The following is a 21,541-nucleotide window of genomic DNA, read 5'->3' as shown; positions in this document are numbered from 1 at the left end:
CAGCTAAGCTTTGAACTCAAAAAGCTTAGTAATTTTGGATTAGAAATTTAGTCTTGTTGCCCATTGACTGAAAAATCAAAAGGAATATAGTCCTACTATTGGGTAAAATTCCCAAGTCACTACAATTAAGAAGTCTATATCCGTTGTTGTGGAGTTTCCATGCATCTGAGCTTTGAGCTCAAGGATCCTACTAAGAGTGAGTAGTGACCCTAACCAGCTCAAAAAAAAAAAAAGCTTCAAAAATTAAAGCAATAAACACAACAAGAGCACCGACTTAAAAAATTCACGTAGCACGCAATCAAGGGCTAATAGTGCATTAATTGGAAAATTATATATATATATATAAGTCGTACAACTAGCCAGTAAAACAACATTTTCAACTGTTAAGTCTCTAAAGGTCAGAAATTGAAGGAGTGAAATTCTTCAATCCAAGAACTAAGATTAACCACTCCAATCTAAAGGAATTGAAAGTTACCTCAAAAAAAGTCATTCCAACCCTACCAGCAGTACAGTAAAACATACATTCCTAAATTGATTTGTATTAGTATCTCTTATATGTACCATTAATTTATGGACTCTATTTATTATTTATTTACATCTTTAGCCTCCATCATATCTGTATGCATATGTTATTTCCAATTTAGTGATGATCTTATCCATCAAGTCACTTGAGTATATAGGATAGTGTTTGAATAGAAAACTAACTATTGAGTAAAATCAATATTGGTATTTTTATCGTCTTCAACTAAGTGATATATGGATTTTTTGTTTTATTAGTTACCGTCATCTTTTCAATTTTAGATCATTAAGTATAATTCAAGATGTCTATTGAGTATATAAACTATGATTAGAATAGACATATGAACAAAATTATTGTGTTTTTTGACTATTATTTTGAATCCTATAGTTTTTAGACCATTTTCACTATAATTCAAAGTGATTGAACATGTAATAGTAGGTCATTTTTATAGCACTCCACAAATGTAGAATGTTGTTAGTGGTAGTAATTTCAAGTTTCTTCCTATGTAGGTTAAGGGTTAAAGTTGTTTAAAACAAATAGAAATAAATTGCGTTGAATTATAGATGTAAGGAAAATATTAATTACTTAGATTAATAGCGGAACATGGGATGCATCTTGCATTTTCTTATGCAAAGACCTAGCTTCATCTGCCTCCACTACACCAAGGTCAATCATTACATTACAAACCCAGTAGCCATTTGCATCTAGCTTGGAAGGACCTAGAAGGAACTTTCATGGTGAAGAGCCTCACTGTAGTCCATAGATGAATTAAGTCTACCATCTATTAAACTTTTCAAGAAATGTGACAAAGTAGAGGAAACCTATTCTCATAATTGAAGAGAGAGATCCATAACTGGAGTGAAGACATTAAAAAATGCACTTTCTAACTCTAACATGATTGCCAAAGAAACTATAATCATTTTGGGCCCATTACAAAGCCAACCACCATTGTCGAGGGCCAATCTTTCCAGCCATGGTGGTAGGAAAGTCCACAAACATCTCCTCAAAAGGGATTTTCCTGCACCCCCATTTCATGGATGACCAATGTATTGTGTTTTTCATCCTCTAGTAATAGTCTTTGGAACTAACTGACCTCTACATTTGGACAAAAATCTAGTAATAGTAATTGTGCACAAATGTTCTACTAAAAGTGTACAAATTGGTCAACTAGCAATCAAAAAGTTAAAAAATGATGATTACTTAAATGCTACTCTAACACTTCAGCAAGTATCCCATCTTCTATACTTTCCAATTGAGCATCGTGATCAATATGTATGTGCACTTCATAGAGGTTGACCAAATTGACCAAATGTTCCAGCTTTAAGAATCCATCGTCTTCAGCGGACAATTTGTAGCTATCATATCCTGGTAGAGATGGTCTACATACAAATGATCTAAGTGCCCTTAAAGAGAGAACTTTTGGTATTCCCTTGGGAATGGATCCCTCGAAACCTGATACATCTAGATGTTGTAGACAATCTAGTTCACCAATCCAGTTTAGCAATTCTTTTAGACTAGAGCACAAAGAAATATCAAGAAAACGAAGACTCTTGTTACTTCTTACACATGTTGGAACCTCAGTAATGTTTGTCCAACTCAAATTCAAAAATCTAAGGAGCTTCAAATTTTCAACATAGGCAGGCAGTGATGAGATGTTTGTATTACTCAGGTCAAGAATGTGCACTACTCTGGCACCGCTAAGCAAGGTTGTTGGAATATTATGAATGCCGCTGTTTTGAGAGAGAGATAAAGTGCAAAGACGTCATGCACAATATGCCCTATCACTTGCCATTGCATCTACATCATCATCCCCAATTTTTTTCTTGACCATTAAAACCTTGGTTGGACCTCTCTTCAAGGCTTCCTCTGCACCAAATGCACATTTACTCTCTCAGTCAAGCACAAGATCATGTAATTTGTACCTTGTATCTACATTACCACAATAAAGAGTAATCTCAGAATATTACTCTTAGAATATTAAGTAGATTTTTTTCACATACAAACTATCCATCTTAAAAAATATCAAGGAAAAGTTTAAAAGTAATGGATATAACTAAAAGTAAAGATTCATTGATGGATATCAATTAAATTGTACGTAAACTATCAATAACTCTCTTAAATAAAAATTGAATCAACACTAATATGTTAATAATTGATAACATCCTAGCATAAATTTTTTACCTTAATTTAAGAAGTTTTTTTGGTTTTCATTTTAAAATTTTACAAATTTAATTAAATTTGTTATATTTTTACATTGAATAATATTTTATATACAAGAAAATGACAATTTTACTTTACATCAATATAAATTGTTACTAAATCAAATAACTTTATATATATATATATATATATATATATATATAATACCAAAATATTGTCAACAATAAAAAATAATTAAAATGAAACATATTAAAATAACTTAAAGTAAAATTACAAAATTAGTTAATAAAGAAATAATTACCTTATATTTATATAATATATAAGTCTATTTTTTAAATTTTTTTAAATGGTACTAAACTTTTAAAACCATAATTTATATGTTTTTATTAATTTGAATGGATTATAAAATAAGTTAATAAATTATATTATTCGTATTTATCTTATATATATTTATTATTACTTATAAAATTAAATTCATTCAAAATATTTAAATTAAAGTAATAAAACTTTAAAATAAATTATTAATGTATATATAATTATATTATATTATATTATATTAATACAATACAATAACTGACTTGGATGAAATCTTTTGATCTTTCGAAGAATGAGAATTGCATTTTCCTGTTGTATTTTTTACTTTTTAACCAAGAGGATAAATAGACAAGGAAATGCACAATGATAGACTACATATTTTTGTTAAAGACGCTCCAAATTAGGATCTATGAAATATGCACTTCATTTTCCATTTGTAAAGTCATGAGAATTATCATCCTTCCATTGATGGAAGAAAGTCACGGCATGGTTTGATAATGTTGCACTCATGGCAGTATTTGGACTTTATTTCATTTGTGATTTACTTTAAACCCTACATGGATTCCTATATCTATGCATTTGGTCTTGTGGTTGTTATAAGTGTAATCAACAATTTAACCTTGTTCAATCCCAATACCAAATAACCCCTACTACAATTGATCTTTAAATTTACCTCTTTTAACTTGTCTTTTCTAAAAAAACTATCGGCATACCTCTTGCACCTCTTTCTGGAGCACGTGCTAGTGATAAATAATGAGAAGAATTTACAATTTTCTCATTAAAGTAACATCTTTTCCATCTAACTCACAACTTTTTCAAAAAATCAATTTATAAAATAAAGTTCCCACAAATAGCCTAGCGCTAACCGCACTCTACTTTGTCCAACCATTAGACTAAATAGCCGACTTTAAATTAATTAAGGGTAGAAGACATAATTATCCTAATGCGGTCTACGCAAAAAGATACAAGCATGCGCGCAGTGTATATACGTCAACATTGAAGGCTGCTGTGCTCATTTGACCCCACGAAGAAACCCTCGGAGATCGCGTGGGCACATTGCCAATAAAAAGGCTATATGCCACAATTGATTCTCACGCTAAATTTTACGTATTTTTGCCCACAATTTTGCCTTCGGAAATCTTGTTAATTATTCCCTGTAACTCCATCGCTGCCGGCCCCTTGATTCCTGTGGTTCAATTGCTTTCGTTTCTTTCGTTTTTCTGAATTTGGCTGGTCTGCGAAGAGGCAATTGAACCCTCAGAATGTTTAATGGAATGATGGATCCGGAGCTGATCAGATTGGCACAGGAGCAGATGAGCCGAATTCCCCCGGATGAACTCACGATGATGCAACAACAGGTAAACTTGTGTACGAAACTCTTTCCTATTGTTCGTTTTGCTGCAAAATTGGTCTTGACTGTGTTAGAAATATTAATTTCTGTTTGGATTTATAGATTTGTGATCCCATTTTCAATTTTTATTTTTTTGGAAAACTTGTGTTGAGGCTACTAGTGGCCTTTTAGGCGCATTGGGGTGTTCTTTTGCTAGTAATAATAGGCTTGAATTACACCTCATTGACTTAACAATCTGGGTAGCCTTCTTTAGCTGTTGATTACTTTTACTTAAGATTGTAAACATGGGTGTTTTGAATATAGACTGCCATCACATAGCAATCTCACTACATATTGATCGTTTTCGGAGATTTGAACTGAATTTACCTTAGATCAAAATTCTTATGACTTGGCGGTCTAAATTTGAAATGTAGTCATTCGTTTTAATTCCGCCACAAACTCTTTCCTATTGTTCGTTTTGCTGCAAAATTGGTCTTGACTGTGTTAGAAATATTAATTTCTGTTTGGATTTATAGATTTGTGATCCCATTTTCAATTTTTATTTTTTTGGAAAACTTGTGTTGAGGCTACTAGTGGCCTTTTAGGCGTATTGGGGTGTTCTTTTGCTAGTAATAATAGGCTTGAATTACACCTCATTGACTTAACAATCTGGGTAGCCTTCTTTAGCTGTTGATTACTTTTACTTAAGATTGTAAACATGGGTGTTTTGAATATAGACTACCATCACATAGCAATCTCACTACATATTGATCGTTTTTGGATATTTGAACTGAATTTACCTTAGATCAAAATTCCTATGACTTGGCGGTCTTCAATTTGAAATGTAGTCATTCGTTTTAATTCCGCCACAAACTCTTTCCTATTGTTCGTTTTGCTGCAAAATTGGTCTTGACTGTGTTAGAAATATTAATTTCTGTTTGGATTTATAGATTTGTGATCCCATTTTCAATTTTTATTTTTTTGGAAAACTTGTGTTGAGGCTACTAGTGGCCTTTTAGGCGCATTGGGGTGTTCTTTTGCTAGTAATAATAGGCTTGAATTACACCTCATTGACTTAACAATCTGGGTAGCCTTCTTTAGCTGTTGATTACTTTTACTTAAGATTGTAAACATGGGTGTTTTGAATATAGACTACCATCACATAACAATCTCACTACATATTGATCGCTTTCGGAGATTTGAACTGAATTTACCTTAGTTCAAAATTCCTATGACTTGGCGGTCCTCAATTTGAAATGTAGTAATTCCTTTTAATTCCTATGTTTGAGATCCCCATTGTAAAACAAGGTTGGTTTGTTATGTTTTTGCAATTGCAATTAGAGTCTGCCGGCAGAGACCTGCATAGCATTATGATTGTGAATCAATCTCTACAAGAGCGTAGAAAATGCTTGCATCTTTTTGTTTGGCTGGGCGGCATGGAATCTGCAACTCTTTCATGTTGAATTAAAGCCATAACGGAGCAGTCCTTGTCATATCAGGACCACGGGGTAAACCCATTTCAATCAAATTTAAATTAGACCCAGTGCCATCACTTAATGGACAACAACTATCATTGCTTTTCAAAATAATAAAATATGACTGTAGGTCAATAGGAGAGTCCGATGAATAGAAGCATTAACCAATTTCTATATCGGATGTTTTGTTTCTTGTTTGGCTAGACAAACCGTGGGTGATGTCATTGAATGTCTTTAATAGTGTGTGGTTTGTTCTTGGACCACACTTTTTAGATCGGTAAAGTTGTAAGTATATGCCATGTAGCACATTCAAATGCAGCACATAATTGCTAGATCACAACCTTGTCTCACTCTCTGCTGGAATTATGAGAAGCTCTCACAAGACTTCATGCTTGTGCTCTGATATCTAGTTTTTCCTTATCGATAATAACAAGTTAGTTATGGGAGCTCTTTTAATTTGCTTCTGCAACTACTTTTTTTTTTTTTTTTTTTTCTTTTTCTAGTGGCTCTAATAATTTTGGTTGAGTGCTACTTAGACAGTTTTTTGTAGTTGGGGATGGGAATTTGATGAATGGACTAGAACTTTACAAGCTTGCTACTTTCCAGAGCTAAATATGATATTTTGGCTTATACTGTTTCTAGTATTAAGTTTTGATAGTCTTTTGCTTCTATAAGCCATTTCATTGTTTGTGTATATGACTCTTTCATGCCTAAATTATGGGCTGTAGATACCACCTTGTCAGCAACAAATCATATTAAATGTTATCTTTTGATCTCATATTTCTTATTCGACCTGCAAATGTAAAACCAATTTAGAGACATAGTTTTAGGGAAAAAAACAAAGCAATATATTTAGTCATCTTTAGATTCAATCCTGAGATATTTATACAATTCTGATGATTATGTACATCAAATTGAAGTTTTCTAATCTTTTTATTGCCACGGAAATTAGCAATGGTTGTTTAATTGTAAACTACTTACCAGAATAGGCATTTATCATCTACAGACTGTGTGCCTATACCTTTACTGCAGTAGTAATAACAAGTAAATTTTGGGTACAAAAATTTTTTGGACTACCAAAATCTTTTGGGTATAAAGGAATGTCAACGGAGTAAGAGTTTGGAACATTTAGAATGATGAAAAAATCAACATTTTTGCAGTGATGAACCTAACATCCTATCAAAGTTGGGATGAGGATGAAAGAGTCCAAGATCCAGATGTTTATAATTGATAAAATTTAGAAGCTCTCTTTTAGAGCAGGTGAATTTGTCATGCACTTTACCTGATTTATCCCGAGATGTGCTTCTAAAGTATAGATGTAAAGCTCAAATTATTAATTATGAGTTCTAGCAAAGGTGGGAGGATTGCAGCACAGATAATTTTAAACTTGCGCATGGTGATCGTAGAAGCACTATTTCAGAATTAGCATATAGCTTGGATAATATGATTGCCAGTAATCCACTTGTATTGATAATGAAGACATTGGATAGTGGAAAAAATAGAATTGTCTTAAGACTGCATTGCTTGTTTTGATTTTCCAGCAGGATAGCAAAAACCATGCATAGACAACTGGCGTTACAGTTGAGAAACCAAATTAAGACAATTTGAATGGGGCCTTGGATTAAACATCAAGATATAAACAAACATAAAACATGTATGAATGGATTCTAGGAGTTGCAGAAGCCATTTTTTGCAGAATCATATTATCAACTCCAAATATCTGGGAAATGGAGTGATCATGACACTAAAATACCACATGTAAGAGAAATCAATTACAGCCTTGTCATGGAATGCAAAGACTGATTTCAAAGAAGTTTGTTTCTAGAGCTAAATGTTTGTTAGGTAGTGGCTTCTCCAATCAATAAAGTGCCAAACTCGGAAATGATCTCAAGTATTATGATACAAGATACATTTTATTGCTGTATGTGGTCTTCAACAGTTCTGTTCTGTTGATCTTAGTGTAATACTGTAATAGTAAAATGTGATTTTTTGTTATCTGCATGGGAAAACAATAACGTTAGATACCGAGGAAGGGATGTGTTTTATTTACAGAGTGAATTGTTGGATATGAGGAACTGGTTAATACATGTTTTCGATCTTTTTTTTCCTTACGTATTGTTTTACTTTATTGAGTTTTGAAATTTACCAAAATAAGACTATTTGATATAGATTGCATTTTCATTTTCTTTATTTTTGAGATAGATTTGGCAAACTTACGGTTTCTAAAAATTTTAAGCAACTTATTATGTTATTGACCTCTGTTCAGGTTTGTTGATCTGGCAAATTTTGTTTTGGGCTGGTTTTGTTTGTACGAAAGAAATGTAAAAATCTTACAGACACTTGTGCAACCTAAAAGCATGAACTGAATTTAGAAGACCTCATAGCATAATACAATCAACAAAACCACTATAAACTTTAATCTCATTTAAAACACACACGATACATATTTTAAAATATTCACTGTTCAAACTTCAAGTTCAATTTTAAAATGATAATATTAAGTTCAATTTTTTTTCTAAGGCATCATATGGATTTTCTTGGTTATCAACATCATCATCATCATTGACATTACATGAAGGAAAAACATGTAAAAAATTACAAGCAATGCCATTGCCATTCACACTAAAAGTGTGCTTGCTTTTGGATTAAAGTGCAACATGTTGGACAGTGGATGCATCCAAGTCAATTTTCTTTGGCTCCATTGCCCACAACTTCATGGGGGTCTCCAGGCAATGCCTCCAGTGGAGTCTAGCAGGGGTTTGAGGGTTGTGCCATCAGTGTGTTCATTGTTGAGACATAGGGCTAGGTCAAGGGGCAGAAATCCCACCAAAAAGCCCAACTAAAGATCTTCAAAATCACACAAACCTTATGCCACACACCATTTTCATAATTATATAAAATACAAAGAAAAAGGATGAATATTTTAGAAAATCCCAAAAATTTGAAGTGGACTGATTTCTTGGATTCCCGTTGGTCATTCCTAGGTTCGCTGGGTTTGTCCCAGACAAACCCAACCTCATTCAACCACATCCTTCCCATATCTGCAAGCACATTGGGCTGGATCATGGATCTGGTTTGAACAAGACCCAGATCGGTTAACACACCCTATTTGTGAATATTATAAGATTTAAATAATATTGATGAAATATCATCTTTAGGACCTTTCATGCAGTCTACCATGTCTGCTGATATTGATAGTAAAATCACCTTTAGTTGGTTTGTTTTAGCTTCTTGTTATTATATGGTGCTGCAATCCTTGTTTTTATTTGTAATCTTGAAACATGGGCCTAGCAGTTATATTCATTTTAATCAGGGAATGTTGTTATATTTACCTTCCGTGGACCTTGGCAGATGATGGCAAATCCAGCTTTAATGAAGATGGCAACAGAAAGTATGAAGAACTTGAAGCCTGAAGATTTAAGATTTGCAGCAGAGCAGATGAAGAATGTACGGGAGGAGGATCTGGCTGAGATAAGGGAGCGCATGTCAAATGCTTCACCTGATCAAATTGCAGCCATGCAGGCGCAGGCAGAGGCTCAGTCTGCATATCAAATGCAAGGAGCTGAAATGCTGAAATGTCAGGTCTGAGCATTAGCATTGCTTTCAAACTATAATTTTGGTGTAAAGTTACTAATAACGATACTCTTGTCAGCAATGTTTCATAGTACAGCTTTAACTGTTAATCGATTGCATACTCATAAGACTTGTTACTTTGAGTTTGTGCAGGGAAATAAGCTTCATGCTGAAGGGAAATACCAGGAAGCAGCAGAAAAGTACTTGCAAGTCAGTGCTAATCTTCTAACTTGATTTCTTGATGTCAGAAGCTTTGCATGATCATTTAGCATTAGGCTTTCTTGTTAAGCATAAGACATACCGTTATGTATGCTTGCCCAGCATAGTTCTTTTCTGTTTTGCATGCTTGATCTTTTAAAGGTTTCTTGGTTTTGAGTGCTCTATTAGCACAATGTATTTGATATTATTTGTTTTCTTGAAGTTTATTTTTTTGAAAGGTTAAATTTTTATTTGCATTTTATATTGACAGGTGAAAAACAATCTAAGAGGAATATCATTTCCCAAATCAAAGAGTTTGATAACTGCATGTTCACTGAATTTAATGTCCTGCTATCTCAAGACGAGGCAATATGAAGACTGCATTCAAGTAGGTTCAGAGGTAAGGCAGTTGGAAGCATATCCTTTTTTGAGAATGATGGAAAATGTAGATGTGGATTTTTTTTATAACACTTAATGTTGCCAGGACAGGATGTCAAGGATTTATGGCATATGCTATATCTAGGTATCATATATTTTTACCTGATGTATGATTGCAAGTTTAAGTTTTGTTGCCATGGGAGAGACTGTCTTATGCATACTAATTGTCAAGATTTGAGTAACTAAGTTCTATAGGCTTCAATTACTTCATATTTGTTGTTACATATGATATTTTCCTTCTGCTGGAATAGAATATTGCAAGTGGTAAATATCACAGGACCAAGGAAAAATAAATGCGAGATTTTTGTTAAAAGCTAATTCTATCCAGTCTCTGATAAAAAATCTTTTTGGTTGAATCCGTTTAACTAAGGGCAAGACATCAGGGTATAAATTTTGCTAGCTGCATGCATTGAATTAGTTAGTGTATAGATAGTCTGTACGATGTAGCACTTGTATCACAGCAAAACAGTTGATCGCATTTTTCTTGATTATATGGTTCCAATGACCACTCCAGAGGAATACCACTGTTGTTTGATGAAGTCACAATAATTGCTTAAGTCCTTAATTGCAACTCCTTTCTACCAAAGAGCAAAAACATTCAGCCTCAGGCATTTTTTCCCTGCTTCTATGTTCATAGTAATGCTTACCTTTCATTGCTTTTTATGAAATAGATATGAATGCTTTGTTTTGGGCGGTTACAGGTTCTGGCATATGATTCAATGAATGTTAAGGCTTTATATCGCAGAGGTCTAGCTTACAAAGAGATTGGAAATCTAGAAGTAAGTATTAAAATAATGAAGTAATGATTAGTGTGGTATTACTGCAGTCAGTTTTGAATAGTTCTGGTGCTGGACATCAACAATATTGAATATATTCATTTCTCTTTCCCAGTTTTCTTTAATAAAATCTAAGGACGGTGGTAAATGGACATGGAAAGCATAGAAAATGAAACCCAGAGGGTTTTGTAGTTTTTTTGTCCTTTCATCTGAATGATAATATTTTATTTTGGAAATTAGTTGGCAGTTGTAGACTTGAGCAAAGCAGTCGAGGTTTCTCCTGAAGACGAAACAATTGCACAAGTTCTTAGGTACCAAACATTGTGATCCCTGAGAACGTGTTTCATATGATGATATTTTCTGTACTTATTTAGGTTGGTCTGTTTTGACGACAATTCTTATTTTTCTTTTTGAAAATCTCACCAGAGAAGCAAGAGCAGAGCTACAAGTGGAAGGGGAATGTCAATATAATAGAAATGGTATATGGCAACTGTATTTAGTACTTGTAAAGGTCTTTGTGCCAGTGGTTCTTCATTCCTTGATAAGTTAAAAACTAATAAACTAAATTAGATTCTATTAAGGTTCTTTTATGAATACTTGTCCTTTTTATATATTTGTCTTGTAAATTGGCTGATTGGGAAATGCCAGGGCCTAGAATTGAAGAGATAACAGAGGAAGAAGCTGGCCAGTTGGCCACAAAAAATGACACAAAGATTCCACAATCAACTCCTTTAGTGAATTCCATTTCAGATCACAATAATGCTGGTGAGCAGGAGTCAGATCTAAACAAGTTCTCTACAGATCAACTTGCAAATAATGCTCCCTCTGATGATGCACATGCTGAAACTTTGAGGAGCTTTAGTGAAAACCCAGATATGATCAGGTTTGTTATTTTATCTTGCTATGGTATTCTTTTAAGATCTTTTCCTGTTAAAAAAGGGTCATTTTCCAGATATGTTCTGGTTTGCTAGCTTATTTCGTAGATACAAGCAATCTATCTTGTTATCTATTTCTTTGTTGTTCTTTCTGTCATGAAATGCCCAATTGTAGTGTTAATGACTGTGTTACAGGAACTGCTTGTATTCCTGGACATCCTGAACTAATCTGGTCCAGGTTCAGATCCCCGACATGGTGTGGCCTGGGTATGCTCAGGTTTATGCCCTGGGTGTGCATCTCCTGGTCACCCGTGGAACGAACCTGGCTCATGAATTCAAACAATAATAACAAACAAACAGAGGGAATTGGTTGGCTGAGCGCCTTCTTATCAAGATTCAGAAACATTAATAAGATGAGCAGATGGTTTTCAATGGAGTATAAACATCCTTACTCCAAAACTGCACGGGAAGGTTTAGAAGCCTTACCTAAATTAGAAAAATTGGAAAGGATCCTATGAAAATATCAAAATTAAGGTTCATGATTTCAAACCTGGGAAAGCTGTGTCTCAAAACTATGAGCCTTTTGCACAAGGACAGATGATGAAACCTTTTATTACCAACGGCTTCCAATTCAGGGACATCAATTCATGAAATGCTATTGTCAAAATTAAACAAATTGTGCCATAAGTTTAGAAATTTACAATTTAGAATCAAGATAATGTATCCTTACCATTCTACTTGCCTAGCCACTTCCTTTCGAAATGCTATTGTCAAAATTTGTTTAGAATCTTCAACCATGGACTTTGATCAAGGTTAGATACCAACCTCCTTAATATACAGAAATATCATGGCAGGAATGGGTTTTAAAACTCTTCAATCAAGCAAACTCATCATCGAAAGAAGCTCTATTTGATTGCTAGGATGAAATCTGCTAGCACATGATGGAACCATTCCATCTTGTCATGCAAATAAACCCTTGTCATGATGCCCACCAAATGTTTTTGTTAAAGACATTATATGATTTCTATTCATGTAGAATTAAAAATTTTAACCTATTTTAATTGGATCCTCTCATTTTGTTTTTCTTGTAGAGGTATAAATCTACTATGTATGGTAGAAGAGAAATTAAAATAATTCTTCATTAAAAATTGCCAATGAAAAGAATCATTGAATAATGCATTTAATAAAATAAGATAATGTTTATTAAAATATATAATTGATATTAATTTAATATATATTATATTGTTGTATCTTAATTTTATTTAATTTCTAATATATTCTAATACTATCTAAATATAAAATAAATATTTATGAAAATTAATGATTTCAAAGAATTTTATTTTGTTCAGTGAATGTATGGCTTATAGGCTGTAGTGATGCATGTTTGAAGGAATTTGAAGGAATTTATCATTTGATTGGAGGTGCCCTAATTTTCAGTCTGGATGGTTTGTATGCTCATAGCTATCATGTTTTGATGCAGATACATAACCCTAATTCGCCATGAAAAACCCACTCCAGAATTTTTTTGTCATTGCCAAACATGAAAAAAAGTTTAAGGGAAAACCGGCAAACATGCCATTGCCATATCCTGAATTTTTGTCTAAAATTTTCTTCTATGGTGCTAAATTTGCCAATGTATTGATTCAATGGGCAACCTGTTGTCTCCTCCATAGAAGCAAATATAATTCTTTAGAATAAATTGGCAAACCAAAAGATAAAGACCTTCAAAAAATTTGTGATTTGATTAAGAAATTTAGTTTACATTAGGATTTCTGAAAAAAAGTCATCAGTGGAAAAACCATTGAAAATAAAAAATAACCGAAAATGTGATTTTATGGCGAAGTTCAATTTAATGTGAATTAGAGAAGCAAAAATATTTTTTTGGTTGATTTTTAGATTTAAGTTTTTTCTCGATTTCTTTTACTATGGTCTTCTGACTTGTCACTATACATAGTAAACCAATTGAGTGCATGACCTACTTTTTAAATTTACGAATATGAAATAGGATGTGAAGTTTTGAAGAAAAGTGTTGTTTCACATTTTAGTTACTCCTATTCATTTTTAAGGTTAGTCAAAGTTCATTCTTTTTTATTGTATTTTGTGCTCTTTTCCAATGGATATTTGAAATGGCTGCTAGGCACAAGTCCATACATGAATGCTTTAGCTGAGGCTGGATCTTTCCTAGTTGAAGCAGCTGCAATGATTGAGCTTCTAGGATATTTGAAGAGAATAGGGAACTTGGAAGTATTGCTATTCCAAAATCATGATAGATGAAAATCTAAATAGAAGAAAAGACACATCAATGAAATAAAATATCCAAGTTACTGATTTGGATGCGGATTCCGGAAGCGGATATGGGGTGCGGGATTTTTTTTTTGTTTGGATGCAGATGCGGGAGGAAATATGTATATATAAAATATATGCAAAGAAATGTAAAAAATATACAAAAATAAAAATCATTTGATAATATAACTATGATACTTCACCCTTTATTGAAATTCAAGATATTTCAATGATTTAAACTGCTTTGAGAAAGCTATCTCTCGCCCTTCGAGCGATCCTCTTTCAAAATGCTGAACTTGGCTACACAATGGCAATGCAAACTAGAGACCAAATGAGAAGTGGCTGTAGGTGCAAACAAAGTTCCAAAATGAGTTGGGAAATGCTTCAAAATTCACCTTTAGGGTCGTTTTAGGGTTTCATAGGAAAAAATAACCTAAAAAAATCAATTTAGGCACATGCATGACAGGGAACTTAAGTTTTTTAATGGTTTTGGCCGCTGGGCTTGCAGGTGTTCCCGGATATGAGTGGAAGCTGGCCGGAAGCCAGCCACAGGCTTCCGGCCAGCTTCTGGCTTCCACGTGCATCCAGAAGCCTGTGACTGGCTTCTGGCCTGCTTCCACAGGGCTTCCTCAAGTATCACGCATCTGTCCGCTTTGGATATGGAAACCAGCCCAGACTAGGACAAATTGGTATCCTAGTAAAATATCAATTGGATGAATAAATGGGGAGTTAACATGCAAGAATGCTCAAATATAAATGGAGAAATCAAAAGGTATTTGAGAGAGAGCGCCAAAGCAGTGATGTGGACAAAACAAATGGGTGAAAAAGGGGAAATCATTTCAAACAATTCAATCCCACATGAGACCATGATCAAAATCACAAAATGGAATGCTAAAGTGCCAATAGCCCACTTATGAATTAGTTTGCACCATCTGAGGTTCAAAACAGGCAGGTAGAAAGCACCCAAAGAGGAGTGGAGTGACAGGGTTTGTTGTCTCTGCGTATCAGGGTTGATGGGAACAAAATTTCATTACATTATGGAGTGTTGGCATATGAGGATATTTGGTCCAATTATACTAATATTTAAAATGTTGATTCTCCAACAGCTTTGATCAAGGAGCAGTGATATGCAAGGATGGCAGATTATTTTATCAAAATCCATAGCAAAAGAACTGTGATCAGCAAAGAAATTAGGGGCAGTCAGAAGTAGGGTTTGGGGGTTTTGATTGTTTCTTTTGGTGGTTATTGAGCTATTTTCAGTCGTGAGTACCATAGCCTGTCTTGTCTTGTGAACCTCATTTTAATTTTTAATTTTCAATTGTCAATTTTTAATGATGTTTCTCCCCATGCAGATAAAATTGAAATGCATTTTCTATCACTTTTAAGCTATACGTGTGCTGCACTCATGGTATTGTTTTTCTATTTAATATTGGCTTGTGACTTTTGAACTATATCTTTGTGTGATTTTGTTTTTGTTACCACAGGAACATGCAGAGTTTGATGACCAGCATCCCCCCAGAGTCCATGGCTGCTTTAAGCGGAGGGAAAATGACTCCTGAAATGATTAAGACAGCATCTGACATGTTTAGTAGGATGTCACCGGATGAACTCCAGAAAATGATTAAATTGTCTACCACCTTCCGCAACCAAAAACATGCTTCATCTCCATTTGATGACATGGACAGGAGAACTTCAACAAGTTCCCAAACTACACAATCTTTTTCAGAAGACATTTTGCAGTCTCAGACAAGTGCAAATAACATTGATCACTCATGGGCAAGTTTGAATCCAAGTGTAGCTTTCCCAGGCATGCCTGAAATGTCTACAGAAATACAGGAACAAATGAGAAATCAAATGAAGGATCCAGCCACGAGACAGGTGTGGTGGATTTTTTTCTTTTACAGTAACTTTAGAGAATATAGGTTTAATCTTTATAACCATGATAATTTGAATAATTTTGATTAGATGTCTCCTCGTACCTGTTCCAAAGGCTGTCATAGATACCATTATTCATAATTGTACAGTACATTGTTGGTTGTTGAATTCACATGCCTATTTGAGCCACTCAATATGAATTTTGTTTGTAGTGTAAAGCTGCAGTTAATGAAATGGGTCATGATGCTGCAGCTTCTTTTATACATAATTGAAGAGGAATAGAGAAGGCAAGACACAGAGATGAATTCTATACTCTGCAAATTTATATAATCATGTATTTCTTATGAAGACTTATGGTAATCTAAATGCAAAGGCCTTTGTGGATTTGCTCCTTTCATTAGTTGCAAAAAGAGACCGGAAAGGAAAACAACAAAGTTCCACCAAGAAGAATGAGAAGAAACATAGCAATTTGTTATGAGGGTTTTGAGAGGATAGTCAAATGCTAGCTGGACTTTGTAGATATCTGCAGTACTTTGATATTCATAATTCAACAACCCAAACAGATGCCTCGAGCTATGTCTCTGCAGTCCATACATTCCAATCAGGCATGCCCATTAGATTTACTTTGCAGTTCATATATTCCAATCAGGCTTGCACATTAGATTTACATTGCCCTCTAAATAAGGATAGAGGTTTGCAATGAACCTGATATTTCCATCTTTTCTTTCTAAAGTCTACCGATAATTGGAGCTGTTTTGTGTGAAGCTTCTTTACGAACATCTAAAACTCAAATGCATATCATTCTACGTCCAGTGAAAATGGATATCTTTTCAATTCAAAATATGTCCAGAATTTATTAGATTACCTAAGTTGCCCAAAAGCATGGCAACTTTCTGGTCATCACATAGCTAGTGAAGATAATTGTCATACCCTACATCCTTGGGAAACACGCACAAGCAGACAGTAACAAGGAATGTTGAAAACTTGAAACCTTAGAGAGAATTTCAGACCCACTAGCTAAGGGTGCGCATGTGATAAGTGGTTTCTGCAGTTTTATCATCATGCGGGGTTTATATCCCTTTAAAACAGCTTTAGCATAAAGATATGGCTTCTAAACTCCAAGACGACAGGTTTTTTGAAGTTTTGCACAATCTGGGACCTTTTTGCACATGGTTGCAGTAATAATTTTTACTTGTCTGTATGCCTTTCTCCTAGCAAGTTCATTATTTTGGATACACTAGATGATCAAAGACACTTGCAAGCAGTTGGCATATGTTATGGTAGTCTATAACAGATTTTCTTTAGAAGGCATGATGCAAGAATCTTCTTCATGAATATATATCCTCTCATCATTTGGAAGAGTTGATATGCAAAAAAATCTAGATATGCATTGTGAAGTCAGAGTAAATTGTTTGAGGAAGTATATTTGTTCTTTCTGATTAGGGCAAAGAATCATATGCTTGCCTTGTTTTCCATCTGTGATTCATTTTCAATCGTGATTGTAATCTAATGTAACTGACATGCTTGGTGCAATATAAGATGTATTGATTAGAAATAAAACTGCTAGGCCCATTAACCTTGTAAACACACCACGATCATAACATTTACTGTCAATTTGCAACTTACAATAACAGTCCCTCATCTGTATAAAAGAAGCCAATATAGATCACTGAAGGGAAGCAACAAGTGTCTAGAAGGTCTTCCAACAAGTTGCAGGCCTTGGGACCAAGTTAGCATACCTAAATAGTGCAGGCTTCTTTCCCTCAAGGACTACAACTCATCTACCTCAAATAAGTCGACAAGTTTTCTGCACTAGATCTGCCAAATATTGCCTAGGGATTTAATGTGTGCCACCCAGAAATGCTTATAGAGATTGATATTATCATATTGCCCTAGATCTTCTTTTGGCTTGTCAGTTGCTGGCTCAAAATGGCCTTAGGTGGTCAATAAAACTGTTGCAAGATGCATTCAGTACTGTTCTTAGTATTTGTGGTGCAACACTGCCTCTATAAACTCTTTAATTGTCAAGAGGGGCTTATGCATGCACTGCTCTGTTAGGTTCATATTCTCCTTTTTTGACAATCTGGAAAAATTATGAATTGCTCAGATGTAGGTTCAATGGCAAACCACTGATACAGGATTTGTTAATAAAGTAATGACAATGGCAAGTTTTTTGCCCTACAGTTGTTACTGAAGGATTTTGTCCCAAGCAGTGTAAAATTGCGAAACTAGGAAAATGCTTCAGAAACTTTGCCAAATGAGATGTCACAAAACATAAACAACTCTACCAAATACCCGTTTAAAAATAGGTCCTAACGTCCCAAATATTGTTGCCCTGCTTTAAATTTGGTATTATTATTTGTTTTATTATATAATCTTTAGTATATATATTTTTTTTACTCCGTTTCTATCTTTACCATTATTTTTTTTTAAAGAGGGGTAAACACTTTGACCTGGAGCTATGAACTAGTGAGGCCACAAACAGGGGACCTCATCCCCATTAGATTTGAACCTTGATGGCAAGAATAACAACTCGACAACTTAACCATCACAACATGCCACTATTGGCTTCTATCTTTACCGTTATTAGTTTAATGCATAGAAACACTTTATTTTCTAAAAGAGGATTGCTACTCCCCCTTGAGCAGGAAGGATGCGAGAGGAAAGGATTTTGAAGCATATAGAAGTCAACTCATTCAAATTCACACCCTTGCGATGGCATGGAACACTTCTGTACTTGATGCAAATACCATATCAAGCCATGCCTAAAATCAAATGTATTGTCCATTTGGATGAACTTGTCTGCACAATTTATGCATTGCACATGGCTTGAAGAGTATTAACATCAAATGACCATTAAATGTTTATCAGACCTAGAATGAGGAAATAGATCCCAAAAATATGCCATATGTGACACAGGATTTGCTACACGTTAAAGCTTCAACCACTGCAATTAAATCATCTAACATCCTGAGAAGATTGTGTAGAATGCTAATATGTTGGATGTCGCTGTGGCTATCTGTGCATACCATTGTTGAAGAATTGTCCCCTATTGTCGAAGAAAAGACTTAAACAATGGCATGCATAGTCAATGGGTTTGTTCATGTGCTGGTAGCCAGACAGTGTACATCTTGAAATGAATTATCACTGCCCATGTGGTAGGTAGGAATCAGGATGATTGTGCCTTGAGCACGTGAGAAAGATGTGAGCATGTTACAGTTGGCTGCCACCAAACACACAAGTGAAAGCCCTCATGTTGAAATTTACTGGTCTAGCAACAAGACTGTCATAAGGCATGTATTGATATTCCTTTAGAGAGAGTAAGAGCCACATGAAAGGCCATTTTGTAGGCATGGAAAAACTGACAGAGTAAATTAAAGACCGTAAGAGTACACACAAGGCCCAGACAATCCTAGATGCTAATGAATACAGGCATGCATGCATAGTCATACCCAAGGCACACAATTGGAAATCCCAACAATAGAGTACAATTATGAATTTCTGATAAAAAAATTGCAACATTTAGTATAGTCAACATAATCTGTATTGCCATACATGGACATAAGAGGTAAACATAAAATAGTGCCAGTAGGCAGTAGGAAAGAGTAGCCTTTTCTTAAATAAATATAATTATTGGCTAAAATATATTCACGATAAAATTGTGTTGTGAGTTCTTGCTCTTGTATAGTGATTTTCATTTAGTCAAACTTACTATCAACATACTCCTATATCTCTCCAAGGTTAGGTGCAATAGCATCCCCATAGTTGACTATTATGAGATTGGAGTTATGGTAGAGATTAGATGTTTGGGATCATCAACACTTTCTTCACTCTGTTCCCTTGCTCTGACTTAAAATTGGGCCTTAAATTCCATTCTTGTGTGATAACTATTAGTTGTAATGCCTCTTACAGCTCAAACATCCTCTCCAAAACAATGCGTTATGAGTTGTAATCAGTCAGATTCTGTGTAGGCTGTCTTCATGTAAACTTATTGATCCTTACAGCTTATTCACTGTTAAATGTCCTGTGGGTCCCTTTCACGAGAACAGGACTCCTTTTTGATCCAATTGTGTTTTGATGATAATCTGAAATGCTAATTGGGCATTATGAGTTTCATTTTTAGATTTGTAATAGTCCACTATCTTGCAATCCAGTATTTGTTTTTACAGCTTATATCGGGTGCAAATGCTTTAGATAAATTTTGCATGATTTATACCACGTTTACCCTTGATTAGACAGTATATTTCAGGTTTGTATTCTTGAGATTGCATTAACTGTTATGAGACAGAAATTTAATTTGATTTTGAAAGATTGCCAAAGTTTGATTTTAAGTTATTTGTTATTTCTAAGTAATATGTGATTTGTTCTGTTTTTTGTAGATGTTTACAACGATGATGCAAAATATGAGCCCAGAGACGATGGCAAGTATGGGTGAACAGTTTGGGCTTAAGCTTTCACGTGAGGATGCAGTTAAAGCACAAAATGCAATGGCCTCTCTTTCTCCGGATGATTTAGATAAATTGGTATTGTAAATCTTAAAGCTTTGGACATTTGAATTTTGTAATTTGTAAATGTTGTTATGGATGAATTTGAGCTTAATTATTTTTAAAAAATGATTGGCACTGAGCAGTAGCTTATATAGTTTTACAATTGATTGAAATGTTTTGTATGCAGATGAATTGGGCAGCCAGGCTTCAGAGAATAATTGACTTTTTCCGAAATATGAAAAACTGGATGGTAGGAAAGCCAGGTCTTATTTTTGCGTTCTTTATGCTGCTTCTTGCCATTGTTCTTCATTGGCTTGGATACATTGGAGATTAGGACACAGCAAACGGATGTATGTGTTATTTCTTTAACAAGTTTTATTTGTACAGATTCAATTCTATTGTACTAAACTATTTATAAGTGATTATCATCTTCTATGCAGTTTACAACAGAGCAATATTGATTTACAGGGACTTGGGAGTCATTTACCATTTCAGTTAACAAGTTTTATTTGTACAGATTCAATTCTATTGTACTAAACTATTTATAAGTGATTATCATTTTCTATGCAGGTTACGGCAGAGCAATATTGATTAACAGGGACTTGGGAGTCATTTACCATTCCAAGAAGACTTTCTAATTGAATCTGACCCTCCAAAACATTCTGTACGGTGATTGCAGCAATCTAGTTGAAGTGATAAGTGCTGGAAACCATGCCTGAGTTTTGTTATCAAGTAAACAATTTGACTGTTGCTTGGTTATTGTGCTTTGGAAGACACACAAGCTGTGACAAGGTTTTAGATATTCTTTTGACATGTTTTTCTTCATCAATAGAAAAACTGATGCTATCTTACATGAAAGATTTGATTGTATTAGAGTTCAGAACTGTTCCATATAATGTGGCACTGGCACCTATAGCTTATTTAATGAACAATTTGTAATTTACCAATTTTTTTGTAAGATTCATTTTATTTATTTAGTCTTCAAACTAAAGTTCCACTTCTCTCAAATTTCATGTGAACAGTACTATCTAAAGGAAATGGTGATATTGAAGAAAAACCCAAAAAGGCATGACATGTCTGCGTTCGAAATTTAAATTCATTTGCTCTTCTGATTCACCTCTGGTGATTCCGAGCTGAGCAGCGAAATTGAAGTGTTGTTGGTTACAAGGTTTTTCCTGCATTGCATTCAACAATCAATTTGAACATTCACATATGATTCTTTTAATTGATAAACTT

At 34.3% G+C, this 21,541-nt stretch overlaps 1 protein-coding gene across 1 annotated transcript; it reads left to right on the top strand.

Annotated features, from left to right (window-relative positions):
- The first annotated feature begins 4,088 nt into the window (after nt 1-4,088).
- Nucleotides 4,089-21,252, top strand: TPR7 (Tetratricopeptide repeat (TPR)-like superfamily protein). Its single transcript, XM_089788379.1, has 12 exons — nt 4,089-4,353; nt 9,152-9,382; nt 9,527-9,583; nt 9,843-9,971; nt 10,711-10,788; nt 11,026-11,096; nt 11,212-11,264; nt 11,434-11,668; nt 15,428-15,821; nt 20,198-20,341; nt 20,493-20,655; nt 20,876-21,252. The coding sequence occupies exons 1-11, from the start codon at nt 4,258-4,260 to the stop codon at nt 20,637-20,639; spliced, it is 1,635 nt and encodes a 544-aa protein (XP_089644505.1). The 5' UTR covers nt 4,089-4,257; the 3' UTR covers nt 20,640-20,655; nt 20,876-21,252.
- Nucleotides 21,253-21,541: the final 289 nt, after the last annotated feature.

This window comes from Cupressus sempervirens, chromosome 6, assembly GCF_028749045.1.
Source record: "Cupressus sempervirens isolate cs-2001-9-10 chromosome 6, ASM2874904v1, whole genome shotgun sequence".
NCBI lineage: Eukaryota > Viridiplantae > Streptophyta > Pinopsida > Cupressales > Cupressaceae > Cupressus > Cupressus sempervirens.
The sequence above is the reverse complement of the archived record's forward strand: the minus strand, read 5'-3'. Positions and strand labels throughout refer to the sequence as shown.

Bases quoted from the DNA above. Each gene is read 5' to 3' on its own strand.
- TPR7 (XM_089788379.1), top strand. From the start codon at position 4,258: ATGTTTAATGGAATGATGGATCCGGAGCTGATCAGATTGGCACAGGAG. The intron at 9,383-9,526 runs GTCTGAGCATTA...GAGTTTGTGCAG, and splicing joins CTGAAATGCTGAAATGTCAG to GGAAATAAGCTTCATGCTGA. The intron at 15,822-20,197 runs GTGTGGTGGATT...TGTTTTTTGTAG, and splicing joins AGGATCCAGCCACGAGACAG to ATGTTTACAACGATGATGCA.